This window comes from Poromitra crassiceps (assembly GCF_964638095.1).
Source record: "Poromitra crassiceps genome assembly, chromosome: 1".
Lineage (NCBI taxonomy): Eukaryota > Metazoa > Chordata > Actinopteri > Beryciformes > Melamphaidae > Poromitra > Poromitra crassiceps.
This window is the reverse complement of record NC_139623.1, coordinates 10157884-10172883: the sequence shown is the minus strand read 5'-3', so window position 1 is coordinate 10172883 and position 15000 is coordinate 10157884. Positions and strand designations below refer to the sequence as shown.

At 46.4% G+C, this 15000-nt stretch overlaps 1 protein-coding gene across 1 annotated transcript in view; it reads right to left on the bottom strand.

The window, feature by feature from the left end:
• Window positions 1-4774: 4774 nt before the first annotated feature.
• LOC310774647 (ataxin-1-like) overlaps window positions 4775-15000 on the bottom strand; it is an 11696-nt gene continuing 1470 nt past the window's right edge. Inside the window, exons 2-3 of the mRNA XM_083634749.1 lie at window positions 8272-10484; window positions 4775-7546 (exon numbers count right to left, since the gene is read on the bottom strand). Coding sequence (XP_083490875.1) covers window positions 6845-7546; window positions 8272-10134 — 2565 coding nt within the window. The 5' untranslated portion in view covers window positions 10135-10484 and the 3' untranslated portion in view covers window positions 4775-6844. The remainder of the gene's footprint in view (window positions 7547-8271; window positions 10485-15000) is intronic.

Here is a 15000-nt window from a genome sequence, read left to right as displayed (position 1 = left end):
AGCTTCAGAATACAGCCCGTGACCCCGTAGTTACCCTGTACGTACAGGTGTGGTACCCCATAAGTAGCCTATAAGTACAGATCTTGTTACCCTCTAGTTACAGTCTAAATTCACTCCTTGTACCCCGTAGTTATACTATAACTACAGTGTGGTACCCCGTAATTAGCCTATAAGTACAGATCTTGTTACCCTCTAGTTACAGGCTAAATTCACTTCTTGTACCTCGTAGTTATACTATAAGTACAGTGTGGTACCCCGTAATTAGCCTATAAGTACAGATCTTGTTACCCTCTAGTTACAGGCTAAATTCACTCCTTGTACCCCGTAGTTATACTATAAGTACAGTGTGGTACCCCGTAATTAGCCTATAAGTACAGATCTTGTTACCCTCTAGTTACAGGCTTATTTGCGGGCTGTATTCTAAAGCGTTACCAGGGATTTGCTGCACCTGGCTAAGGGCTGACAAGGCAGCCGGCAGATATCTTCTGAGTGCAGTCAGCTAATAATCATCCTCAAAAGACACAAGGCCTTTTATTTGTGCACAAACACGTGACTGTCAACATGTGCAGATGTGTGTGAATTTCACACATGCTGTGGAGAGGGAACTTTTAAAAACCAAGGACTGTGAGCAGTGAGCATTGGCTCAACTTAGTATTTACCTCGATGGAACAGGTGATTCTCTTTTCTGCCTCATCTTTGCCCACTAGTTTAAAAATAAAAAAATAAAATTTTTATTCTAAAAGGTCAAAGATTTTGGCTCATGGACAGCCGACAACTCAGACCTGAATATGTTTATATACAGTACTGTATTACATAAGTGTGCTTGTCTGAAATACAAGAGACACTTCTGATCAAATGTCTACATTAAGAACCAAATTCATACTTACCCTATTCTGCTTTGAGTATTTCTCATGGAAGTAATACAAACAGTTCATCAAGCTCACCCACTTTGTATCCATCACGGCTCATCAGACACAAACACTGAAACTTCAGAAGAATCAGGCCTACTCTTGCTCCACCATGTGGTGCAATGTGGAAGTAAAACATTTGTTTACTTTATATGTACTGTATCATGCATGCAATACATACAAATGTCAATTAGATGGTAATCCGCATGAGAAAAAATAAATAAAAATAAATCGGTTATAATGATCACCCACTTATAGTGATCAATTTGACCCGTCCCAAGGTGATGATCACTATAAGAAGAGTGCACTGTACTTCAAGGAGATATGCATTGATCAAGGAAAGGGACCTCTCGTGGTAATAACTTGAAACAACTCATGATCCATGAAATATAATCTATGGCTAAATAAAAACATGGCTAAATAATAAACTTTATGTTGAAACACTTTTCAAAACAGAAGTTACAAAGTGCTTAACAACCAGGCAGTAAAGGGAACACAAAAAAACAGCACAGTAATAGTGAGGGAAAGTACAAATCAAATTACATAACAAAGACAGTACAATCATGGAAAAATATAAGTCCAGTGTAAATGTAATTACTGAGGCCACTGTAAATAAGGATTGCAAAGGGTTGAACTTGAAAGTTGTAGCTATATCCAGCAGCCTGGAGGTAGCTCGAATATTGTATGGGGCCATCTTGTGGATTAGTGAGCTGGATTTATAAGAGGACAAACTGCTGCAGCATGTCCACTGTGGAGGAAACATGAAACCACAAACCATTTGACTCATAGCCTATATGAGTTATACAACAAATATGCATTAATCTTCATTAGCAGTAGTACAGTGCAACTAGCAAAGAAACACAGAGCATGTGTTTTGACCTATTCTTGATCTGAACTGGCCTATATTTGCATCTGCATAACATGATCTGAGGCTGACAATGCAATGAGGAGGCATAATGAACATACTCAGGTCACCACCTTTTTATGTAACTTGTTATGCAGATTTGGTGTATCACTCATTATAATTGAGCTTAGACTATTTTTTTACTATCAACACAAGTTTTATTGGGGGAAGAAATGTAAAGCTCTGAAAAACAAAACAGGTTATAGCAACAGCTGATATTGACAACTCTCACTGTGCTCTATTTGGTGTTGATAAGAGCACGATAGCCATGATAGTCATGATAGCTGCAAGATAAGATTTGGATTGGGTAACACTTTATAGAGTCCACTCCAGTGTTGATACTAACTCCAACCTATAAGATTAACCCTAATCCAGACACTGTATATAAATAGACTGCTTTTCAAACGATTGTATCACTTTTCAGTGACAGGTTTTACTCACTTGATAGTAAAATGGGCATCAGTATTAGATTGGACAAATGTGTGACCCTGAATGGTAGCCTGGTTTAGCATGGCAAAAAACCACACACGCGCGTTGCACGCGCACCCACACAGTCAGTCAGTCACACACACACACACACACACACACACACACACACACACACACACACACACACACACAGTCTTTCTTTCTCTCTCTCTCTCTCTCTCTCTCTCTCTCTCTCTCTCTCTCTCTCTCTCTCTCACACACTCACACACACACACACACACACACACAGGGGCGGACTGGGATCATAATTCAGGCCGGGCATTAGATACCAAGCAGGCCAGGCCGATACGGGCCGACGCGCGTGCCAGCGTCCGAAGGGCGGCGGTGAAAAATTTGGGTCGTTTGAAGCTCAATTTGGGCCGTTTGAAGCCCAATTTGGGCCGTTTGAAGCCAGATTTGGGCCATTTGAAGCCCAATTTGGGTCGTTTAAAGCCAGATTTGGGCCGTTTGAAGCCCAATTTGGGCCAAGTCCAATTTTACAATGAGATGCACCCACTCATTTTTTTTTTTTTTTTTTTTTTGCAGGCCAGGCCAGGCCACCGGGCATTTGCCCGACGTGCCCGATTATGCAGTCCGCCCCTGCACACACACACACACACACAAGACATACAGCATGTCCGTTTATAGTCTTTATTCCTTTGAATAAATTTGACCACATTTAAAAGCAAACATTTGAAGTAAGGATTTAACAGATTCTGACTAGCAAACCTTAACACCATCAAAATAAGGGAACATTATTGATACTTACATATTGTATACAGGACATATCTTATTTGATATTTATCCAACAAACAAACAGACCCGAATTACAAAATATTTGATAAGTCTTTTACTCCCATCATTTCCTGGTTTGAGCTGGTGTAAATGAAAGTAGGTGACAGAGTAAGCAACATCCTGTAGGCTATATCTATCAAATAACTGATCATGTATATTTGAAATAAAGCTTTACTTCAAATAGGGCTGCTGTACATGGGGATCAGTGTTTATCCTCTTCAATGGCAAGAAGTTCATACCAACATTATAATGGAAGACTCTGGCTATTTACAAATCTCTGAGATTTTGTACTCTTTTTTTTAGCATACAATTTCTCTCAGACATGCTGTACATTACTTCAGTTTATTAGCTATCCTACACCCTCCACCATCCGTCAAAGTGCTATTCCACCAGATCACCACAAGGCAGCGCTCATACACCTTAAAACAACACTGAGGTTATTTATAACCACATTAGCAACATTATGTAGAGGGATTTTGAAAACTATACATATTCGGGGACCCAGGTGAAGCATACTTCTTCTTATTGCACCTTTCCAACAGGTTGATACAAGGGCCTACTATAAGCATTGATCCTGCATTTCATGGGTTTATCTGTGAATTTGTGTCATTTTAAAACAGGTCCGTCTTTAAAAAGTCCAATTTGACAAGGGAAACACAAACACTGGCCAAACTTGACGAAAGAAAATGGCTACTAGACAGATTGTGTGAAATAACATAACTATTTTGTAACAGTAAAGATCATCAGACCACTTTTTGTGGGGAGAACAGTCACTGGGCAGTATTTTAGCCTGAGCAGTCACTAACAAAAGCCAACAGTCTGGTTATACAAGAAAACACCTTTCATGAGTTATAAAGATAAATGGCTATTTATGATCAACTGCGGTTCTTATTCATATTGTTACAGGGTGCAGGTCCAATTAATTTGAATGATATAGATGTTCCCAAAGACTTTTTTAGAATCGAATGTATATGATTGTGTTAAAAGTCTTTGGGTCTTGATCTAATGATTAGATCAATACCTGAACTGACAAAGATGGCAGCAGGACCACTTGAGATTGGTGAGCGAATGGAATGACTGGAGATGGAGGTGCTGTGGCACATACAGAGGCTACATCATATGTAGAAATTTACCTACAGTATACACTGAATCTATACACACTATACACTTTCTAGGATACAATTGACTGTACATGAACAACAATAGCTCTCTTGCTCTCTCAATACGGACTCTATCAAAAATAAAGTTGAGATAGCTTCCCCAATGTGTGAGCACATTCGCTGCCTCAGTATATTAATCTTCTCCCACAACAATAAAACGTATATGATGTGATGGAAAGAACAGTCTGTTGATTACTCTCATTTGTCTGTAAGCTGAGGAGGTACATGTAGCTAACGACCTCGCTAAAGACAGGGACAACACCACACTCCCACCGCTTGATTCATCAAAGTGCTACTGCTCAGAACACACACACGGACACGGACACGCACACGCACACACACACACACGCACACACACACACACACACACACACACACAGTGTAAAATGCACATACTCACTCAGGCCCAGACACACGCACCTACACAGTCCTACACACACACATATAGATACACACTGTTCCTGAGTATGAACTATAAAGTATTTATTTTGGCTCTACTACTAAAAAAAATGAAATTGTACACATTATACACTAATGGAAAGAGATACAGAAAAAGTCGTTTTTAATCAAACAGTACAGGTTTTAATGGTAAAAGCCTAAAAACCATGTGCTGCTGTATACTAGTTCAATCTAAGGCCATGCCTTTTGTATGGTAACCAATATGGTGGGAGGGTACACTTTTTCAATCAGTTCAGAGTAAATGTTAAGCCATGTTTTTATCAATACTCTTTACTGTATGGTGTGCTTGAATTTAAGCTAGGCAACTATGACTTGATGGAATTTTGGAGATCAAATATTGTGTATGAGAATGTAGTAATAGTAATATGAGTATGTAGTAGTACACTAAAACAGCTCATCTAGAGCTATATTGAACTGCAGTACCTTGAAGGTATAGATTTTAAATGTTGTTCATACATTCAGGGCCAAAAACAGGTTGAGTCATCTGGTGACACATGCTGTTTTTGTGTGGAATTCCTTTCCACCAGTATGATGAGACTTTCTAAATAGACTTTCAAGATCAAGTAGAGGAACGTCATCAAAGCAACGCACCTGCAACTGCTATGACCCAAATATTTCAAAAGCAAAGCATTGGTATCAAATTCTTAGCATATATTCTTTATTGGTGTAACAAACGGCACATGCATAACTTTGTGAGTCAATATTGAGGACAAAGATATCATGATTAGTACATTCAGGCCTCAGCCTTGGCATTTGCTGGCTGTCGTGTAGCCCCATAACAGTAAAGCGGCGCCACACAGCGTTAGAATCCTCAATAGGTGGACAAGGCTGTTCAAAAAGCTCTCCTACCCGTATCCCACCTCCGATTGCAGATCCGAAGATATGATCGTCCGCCTAGTGAAGCCAGTAATTTAGCCGGAACACCGGCGCTGTTAAAATGATACTGCTGGCGTGAAACAACCGTTTAGAAGCAGTCTTTGCACAGCCTGCGCTGAATTTACAGCAGGGTGTGTTTGATCTTACTAACATGGTGCACCTCTTGCACGCGGCGAGCAAACAACACATGCAGTCACACGGAGATGCCGGCTGTCAGTGATCAACGCAAATCCAGCGCACCTGGGAAGCAAAACATGTCATGAAATACTCAAACTCCCAAGGTTCCTGTCGGCACTTCTCCTGTCCTCAATACGGCACAGGCTGTGCAAAGACTGCTTCTAAACGGTTGTTTCACGCAAGCAGTCTGCAATCGGAGGTGGGATACGGGTAGGAGAGCTTTTTGAACAGCCTTGTCCACCTATTGAGGATTCTAACGCTGTGTGGCGCCGCTTTACTGTACGAGAATATCTCGGAGTACAGTATAAAGCGGCGTCACGTTATGGGGCTAGCTGTCGTGAAGACCGAGCTCCCAGCTCCCAGCCACAGACGTGACTCCTGTGCTCCCTCTGACAGCCCCAGTAACATCAACACACACATGCAGACACACACACGGACGCACACGCGCGCACACACGCGTGCGTGCGTACACACACACACACACACATGCACACGCACGCACACACACACACACACAGCGCTGTTGTTCACACTACGCGTTAGCAACTTTAAGCAGTATACTTTTTTTAAGTGCTTTTTTTTTTTATCCACCTATTTTTTTTAGACAGTGGGGGCAAAAGTTGGCCCCAAAATATTTTATTTTATTTCCTACACTGATGTCAGTACTCGCCAAATAAACAGCGAGACAAACAGAATGCAGGTCTGAATTTGGTTCCCCAATGATGTGCTGACATGAGGGTCTGTGCTTGTATGGTCGACTGGTCTGTATCCAACAGGCTAAGCCACAAGACAAAGTAGATCCAGCTTATAAAAGGTGTCACACAAATCAAATGTCTTTCATCACATCTGATTGACATTCATACTACAACATTCACACCACACTCACGTTCGCTTTCAGCATTGATTGCACTGATCTCGGGTCTGATACCACATTATGAAGGTGCTCTACTGTAGATATCAGGCCTATATGGAACGAAAACATGTCAATACTGTGTAAACTCAGCCTATATTACAGTAGTCTGGATAGAGAGAAAATAGAGGGGATAAACAAATACACAAACCAAACCAACAGGTCATTTAAATTCTTCATAGTCCTCTCAGCAGTCTACTCTCTTGTTCAAGCACCTTTCACTCCCGGTGCTCGAGCGGCCCTCTATGCTGATTTTCACCTGGTGAGAGATGAAGGAGGGTTTGGGCAGAGTCAGGGGAGGCTCCTCGTCCTCCTCAGCCCGCTCAGTCTGCTCTCTCTCTGGGGCTGACCAGCGTCTCTTCCGGCCCGTGGGTCTCTCTGGATCAGCACACTGTGTGTTGGAGGGAGGGGGCATGTCCGTTCTCCCTGGTTCCTGTCTCATATCTCCACTCGCTCCTGCTCCGTAGACCGCCTCACCTAGCCCAGGTCCTGGGGCAGCTATCCGCTCCCTCTCCAGTCTGTCTGCACCGGATGCCTTCATCAGGAGACCACCGTTGCTGCCCGCAGCATTTGGACTGGTGCTGGTCCTTATAGTGGGCTCCGTGCTGTGATAGGAGTCAGAGTTTGGACTGGTACTGGTCCTGATAGTGGGCTCCGTGCTGTGATAGGAGTCAGAGTTGTGGCTGGTCCTCAGTTTGGCCCCCAGAGCCTCGCTGCTCGTCACCGAACCGTTCCTTAGGCCCCGCAGGGTCAGCGACACACACACGTCACCCACACACAGCTTAGCGCAGGACAGCTCGAATAGCTGGGTGGTCCGGTCTGGGCAGCAGGACGACCAGCCCTGGCCAAATACAAAGAAGGGATACTCCACCAGCACCTCCACACACACCTGAATAACACCACATGTACAACAGACATTAGTTAGCTTTCTTCTACATACAGACATCGCTGAACATTCTGTTAAAGCAGCTACGAGCAAGATTTTCGGTTGTTATTAAACAGTCTAAATTTAATATCGATGCCTCACATCTTACCAAATTACTTTGAAACAAACTGTTAGAATATAACGAGAGATGTTACACGAGAGCAGAAAGTAGCGAGGACAGCTGTTTTGGGTCTGTTGCTACGGCCGTAAACCGTTTCACTCTGTCTAGCAACTGTTTACAGCTGCCGTAAACCGTTTCGCTCTGCCTAGCAACAGACGCTAAACAAGAAGGACGGCTTTCCCCGCTACATCAAAGGGCTTTCTACTCTCGCGAACATCTCTCGTTATATTCTAACAGTTTGTTTGAAAGTCATTTTGTAATTTTGTGGTTATGGCCGAAGTGGCTGCCGCAAACAGTTTCATTTCACTTCCTGATCTGCCCCGGCCTGCACACAGACTATAATCATCAAGACAACACTCGCCGATTCACTCGGCTTTCAAGCGAGACTACTCGCCGTTGGTCTCATCTACTATTAGAGGTAAGATGTGAGGCATCGATATTAAATTTAGACTGTTTAATAACAATCGAAAATGGTGCTCGTAGCTGCTTTAAGCAATACTTAAGAAGCATTAACTTCAACACGTTTAACACTCAGAAATGAATGTAAGCGTCATATGGGAGAGCTTACCTGGGCTTTGAGCTCTCCCACAGCAAACTGTATGAGCACAGCATTAGGACTCTGTCCACTGTCAATCCGCTCAACAGTGCTGGAGTCAATCTTCAGCTCACTGCTGATCTCAGCACTTTGGATGAAGTCCTCTGTCTTCAGGTCCTCCACCCGCTTCAGCTCACCGTCTGCCAGCTGGATGATGGAGCCTCGCATGAAGAATGGAGGGAGTGCCACAGGTGAGGAGGACGAGGTGATAGGAGGGGAGGCTTGGATAGAGACAGGGGCATGGACAGAGATAGGGACAGGGGCCGGGGTGGGGACAGCAGGGGAGGGAGATGCCACCACTACAGGAGCCGGGATTGAGGGCAGGAGAGGTGGCGCTGGAGCCTGAGCAAAGGGAGGGCGCTGCTGATTCCCGTCTGAGCCCAGCACCTCACACTTGGACAGGGCTGTGGCCAGGTAGGCGTGCGGCATGGCGGTGGATATGTGAGGGGTAGTGGTGGCAGTGAATGTGCTGACAGCACGGCTAACCTCCAGGTCTCCACAGTTATTGGAACCAGTAACTGGGATGAGGAGGGACTGGCCGCTCGGGATGACAAGGTGCTGGGGCAGCGCAGCATGGTAGCTAACGGCATGCTGATGCCCCGCACTGGCAATATAGCCAATGATCGGCGGCTGTGTGGAGGAATATAGGCTGGCAGGCAGCTCCTCGGGGGGAAGTGTGGTCTGGATGACTGTATGAGGGACGGCGGACTTCAGCATCTCCGACGAGGAGAGGGAGGTGAAGGAGGACGCTCTGGACACTGGTTTGCCCAGGCAGATGCCCCCCTTCTCCGTCTGGACCAAGGCGAGCTTGTTTGAGCCGGGTTCGTGTTCGGCTCCACTGTGGGGCTGGGCCAGCAGCACCAAGGAGGTCTGGAGTCCTGAGGGGTTCTGGCCGTAATCTGCGGGGAGGAGGATGTGTCGGGCCTCATAGCAGCTCTGCACCTGCTGATGGTTCAGTGGCTGACCGGAGAGTTTATGCTGTTTGACCACCTCCAGTTCCCCATTCAGCATCCCCTTACCGTGCCCCTCTGGCCTCTTTCCAGCCGAACCATCTGCGTATTGAACCAGCAGCTGGGAGGGAGCGAGGGTCAGCGTGTGGGGGAGGACGCCCGGGTGAGTGTGGAGCTGGAGGGGGAGGTGGGCAGCCGGCGAGGTGAGGGCGCCGCCTCCGCTCACAGTCAGAGGTGTTCTGCTGTCCAGATGGATGTACTGGCCTGTGACCTGGGTCGAGTTTGGCAGCGACACGGGAGTCAGGTCTGTGGGAGAGAGGCCTATCTGAAACTGCTGCTCCCCTTTGGTGCCGGGAGAGATGAGGGCAGTGGTGTAACAGCTGTCCAGCTGGGGGCGCTGTCCTGCTGCAGTAGAGTTATTGTGGGTGGAGGTGGAGATGATGTGAGAGGAGATGTAGCCGGCGTAGGGCCCAGAGCTGATGAACTGGACGTTCGGGCCCAGCTGGGCGTACTGGATAGTCCCTGCTGTGGGGTAGACTGTAGGAAGAGAGGTCCCTGCCGTGGGGTAGACTGTAGGAAGAGAGGTCCCTGCTGTGGAGTAGACTGTAGGAAGAGAGCTCAGGGGCACAGCGGACAGAGGAGTGGCCGAGGAATGGATAGAAGAGGAGGGAGAAGAGGAGACTGGAAACCTGGGGCTCTCGGTGTCCCTGGATCTGCAGCGTTCGCTGGCCACACTAGCCAGCCAAGCCAGGTTCTCTGTGTGGGGGCTCTCAGTGGGGGCGGGAGCTGCTGCTGTGGCTACTACCACCGGCCTCTGCTCCAGTGCCAGAATCTCACGCTTTTTAGGAGGCAGGCATCCATTACTCCGCTCCTGGTTGGATTTCATGGTGTCAGTGTGGTTTACTAATCCCTATAGTTCTTCTGTTATTCCACTCGGACTCAGTCTTTCTCTTTCTCTCTCTCTCTTACACACACAGCCTCCCTGTGGGCTGTGTGGCTCAGGCTCTCTCTGGGTTCAGTGGTGGACAGCAGCTCCAGGTCTCAGGCCAGAGAAGATGGAGTCACATCGGCTCACTGAATGAGCTCCATGGACTTCATGAGGAATCATTTCTGAGCGACGGCACGACCTCCTCCACGTCAGCAGAACTCTGATGGCAGAGAGAAGCACGGCCTCCTCCACGTCAGCAGAACTCTGATGGCAGAGAGAAGCACGACCTCCTCCACGTCAGCAGAACTCTGATGGCAGAGAGAAGCTCAAGTCACATACAGATCATGTGAAAATGACATTATAAATGCAAACTTCACTTCAAACTCATTACAATGCATGATAGTGTTGGTACAGTAAGCACAGCATGTTATTGTGATATTTTCTGTTTTATGAACCCCACTCACAAAATACAGTGCTGGAAATGTAAATGTTGTTCTTTATTTAGCCACTAGGTGGCACAGTCTATGAGCATTCCAACATGTCTGAGGGGTGTTTATCTAATGCTGCCCAGCACAATATGAAGGCCAGTCTGTGTGCATGTTTCTATGTTTCTCCAAACTGTTGGAGACTGTTGTTCCCTCAAGGATCAACATCATCTCGTCTGCCATACTTCAACCAGCCTCTTCATGAGTAATGATACTGTAGCCATGCAGGCTACAGTACAAAGCCTCTTCATGAGTAATGATACTGTAGCCATGCAGGCTACAGTACAAAGCCTCTTCATGAGTAATGATACTGTAGCCATGCAGGCTACAGTACAAAGCCTCTTCATGAGTAATGATACTGTAGCCATGCAGGCTACAGTACAAAGCCTCTTCATGAGTAATGATACTGTAGCCATGCAGGCTACAGTACAAAGCCTCTTCATGAGTAATGATACTGTAGCCATGCAGGCTACAGTACAAAGCCTCTTCATGAGTAATGATACTGTAGCCATGCAGGCTACAGTACAAAGGAAGGTGTACTACACTGTTGTGTGTCATCATTTACATCATGTTCGGCAGGCTGGAGCTTCCTGTGCAGCTGTGTGTGTGTGTGTGTGTGTGTGTGTGTGTGTGTGTGTGTGTGTGTGTGTTAGGGCTGTGCAATAAAATCGATACGGCAATATATCGCGATACTTTTTTCCGCAATACTGTATCGATATTTTTCAGAAAGCTATCGTGATATATCGCCATATCGATTTTTTTTGCACAGCCGTGTGTTCAGTGACACAACAAGAATACTTTTTATTTCAGTGTGTTCAGTAAGACACTCAACACTCAGTAGTTTTGACTCAATTTGTCCACTAAGTTATCAAAGTGATGTACACATTATTACACTACCTGGGTGGTGCACAGCTTTTCAGTCAATTATGTCTTGCAATATATTGCAATATGTATTGTATCGCAATGTATCGTGATAAAATCGTATCGCGACCCATGTATCGTGATACGTATCATATCGTGAGGTCCTTGCCAATACCCAGCCCTAGTGTGTGTGTGTGTGTGTGTGTGCGTGCGTGCGTGCGTGCGTGCGTGCGTGCGTGCGTGCGTGCGTGCGTGCGTGTAAGTGTACATGCATTGCTTCAGGCTGTTATCTCGCTTCGAGCTCTAGGGTAGAAAATAGAAGTGAAGAGTCCATGGCACAAAGCTAACAGCTTCTCTTTTTCTTTCTGTTCTAAAGCTCCAGACCGCGTGTGGTGTCCGTGCGGCTGCCTGTAGTAAAAGCTCCAGACCGCGTGTTGTGTCCGTGCGGCTGCCTGTAGTAAAATATAACATCCACCCCCAGACAGGACCTCTGGGTCAGTGGGCACATCAGAAAACTGAAGTGAAAACAACAACATGTCCTGAACTTTTGTTATAGAAACATCCTGCGACAAATGGACCTTTGCTGCCATCATCAGTGTTTCAAAGATAATGTTAACAATAGCATTTTGGTTGTTCTCCTTCCGAGTGGTGTTTCAAAAGTCCAAGCCAATACAAAGTGGACAACAGACAGTGTGAGTGGTGGCCTGCAGGCTAGGTTAAACGAGTCCCTGAAACAAGCTCTTTCTTTCCAGCCAGCAATGGGGAGGTCACTGCAACTGTTGATGGAAATGACAGCATAGAAAGTGGGTTAGTGAGAGGTACCTTTAACTGTGTCAACAAGCCACAGGCAGCAGCTAGCCACTATCAATGTTTGACATTACACACACTCTCTCCCATAGACTCATGGATGCATGCACACTCCACATGCACATGTAGGCTAGTACACACGTGCAACACACACACACACACACACACACACACACACACACACACACACACACACACACACACACACACACACACACACACTTTATGACTCATCATCATATAGCTGACATGCATCTAGTACACATTCAACAATGTTGACATGCACCCTTTGCTCCCATAGATCGATGACGTCTCTCTTTCATTTGTTGTCTTTCTTTTCCAGCTGGGCTGTTCTCTCCTGCAGGCTGATCTGAGCTTCCAAGAGTCGTTTATTAGCCAGAAGCAGCACAGACATGGAACGCATGAGGAGATGCGAGCACCCGACGCCGTCCATTCATTTTTCATCCCCCTACATTCCATGCAAAGGAGTCAGTCAGGCTATTTGACAGTGTGAAACTGTGCTTTCATATTAACGGAGGAGGTCCACTACAGCAGGCAGCTACTAACAGGCATGTTACATAAAGACAAGGAGGAAACACGGAAGGCCACCTTGGGTCAACCTCTATTTTAGACCCGTCTACCTCCAACACTGACTTTGACAAGGTCACTGCATTCAGGAGCAGAGGAGAAGCTGCAAAAACAAAAACTCCATGCAACAAGGAGAACAGCTACGAGAGGAGCAGAGAGATGGGGGAGAGGAGAGGTAGAAAGGAGAATGTAAGATGACAGATAGAAGCAGGAAGTAAAGGGAGTGAGAGTGAGAGAAGAAAGGAGATTAGGAAGAGAGAGAGTGCTGCTTCTCCTGACCCACATTGAGCAGCGCCTGCAGCATCAAGCACGCCATAGCCCCCGCCTCACCGAGAGATCCCCCCATCAGCAACACAGCCCTGCTACAGCCGGAGCTACACCGTGCAGCGTCGCCACGGCAACGCTCCATGGCAACAACCTCGCTACACCATTGGCAACACCCCTCCCCCCCCCCCACCCCACGCCACAGCAACACCATGTCAACATTGTAATGATGACATCACATCAGGAGCAACAACAACAACCTATCACGGTGCAGTTACTGTGGCGTCGGGAAACAAAGGCCAGCAGGGGGCCCTGATTTCCCATGGTCACAACCAGTGTCGGTACGAAGAAGAACACACCTGCGTATAGGACAGATCGGACCACACACTGTCCAAAGACCTACAGATACAGGAGCATGTCCTCAAGGAAGGTCTCTTTCCTCACATGACCTGGAGATAACACTCTCTACAATCTCTCATACACACACACGCGCGCGCACACACGCGCACGCACGCACACACGCACACACACACACACACACGCGCGCGCACACACACACACACACACACACAACTCACCAGCCAAAAGCCTCTCTAGATTTTCCACCACCACCAGCCTATTATTAGAACTCTGAAAGCAACAAACACACGGCCTACTATGTGATAGCAGCACGCAGAACAAAGGACCGCTTCCAAGACATGGCTGTCACAATGAGCCAGACAACATGGGAGGCCCTTAGTCAGAGTCCTGGCTCAGGTCTGTCCCCTCTTAGACATGTATGGAGTAGATGACTGCAGAGAGGAGACAGGCCACCCTCTGTTCCACTCATCACACTGGTGCTTTTCAGCGCAGACAGCTCTTTCATACGCCCACTCTAAAGCTGCACAAACCACACAGAAATAGGTGTGTGTAGTCATGTAGTGTGTATAGTGTGTAGTGTAGTGTGTGTGTGTCTGCATGTGCCGTTTGTATGCACCAGATGAGATGTTTTCATTCAGCCTCCTCCCAGTTGTCTCCAGGTGAGGGGAGGAGTCTCCAGGTGAGGGGAGGAGGACCCCCTGCAGAGCCGTGAGCGCCCCCATCTGAGCCCTGAGTCTTCTGTCACGCTCCCAGAGCCACTATTAACTCCTCACATTGATCCACACAGCTTCACACAGCAACATCATGTCTCGACAGCAGGGCCAGCCGGGCCAAGCGACAGCAAGAGAAGGAAATGGTTTAGTTGACAGGTCTAATAGTGAAGACAGTGTCCGGAGATTATGCTTCTATAAGGCCATTTACACCTGGCGCTAACATGCGTTTTCTGTGATCAGATTGCAATCAGATTGTGTTTTATCACTTGAAATGCCAGGTGTAAACACCCCCAAAATGCATTGAAGAAGGATTGCAATCTGATCGGCCAAACCACCTCCGGAGGTGGTCAGGGATGCATTGTGTACACATTGAACACAAGTGTAAATGCAATGTGTCCTCTCAATCTGGATACAGCAACTTTATGCGGATTGAGAGGACAACCATTTCTGCAATCAGATTGCAATCAGATTGCAGAAAATGCATGTTAATGCCAGGTGTAAATGGAATCAGGCTGAAGTGATAAAATACAATCTGATTGCAATCTGATGGCAGAAACCACATGTTAACGCCAGGTGTAAATGGCCTCTATATGCAAAGGATTCTCCTGTTCATAAAGCAAACACAATTTACACCTGGCGTTAACATGCGTTTTCTGCTATCAGATTGCAATCAGATTGTATTTTATCACTTCAACCTGATTCCATTTACACCTGGCGTTAACATGCGTTTTCTGCAATCTGATTGC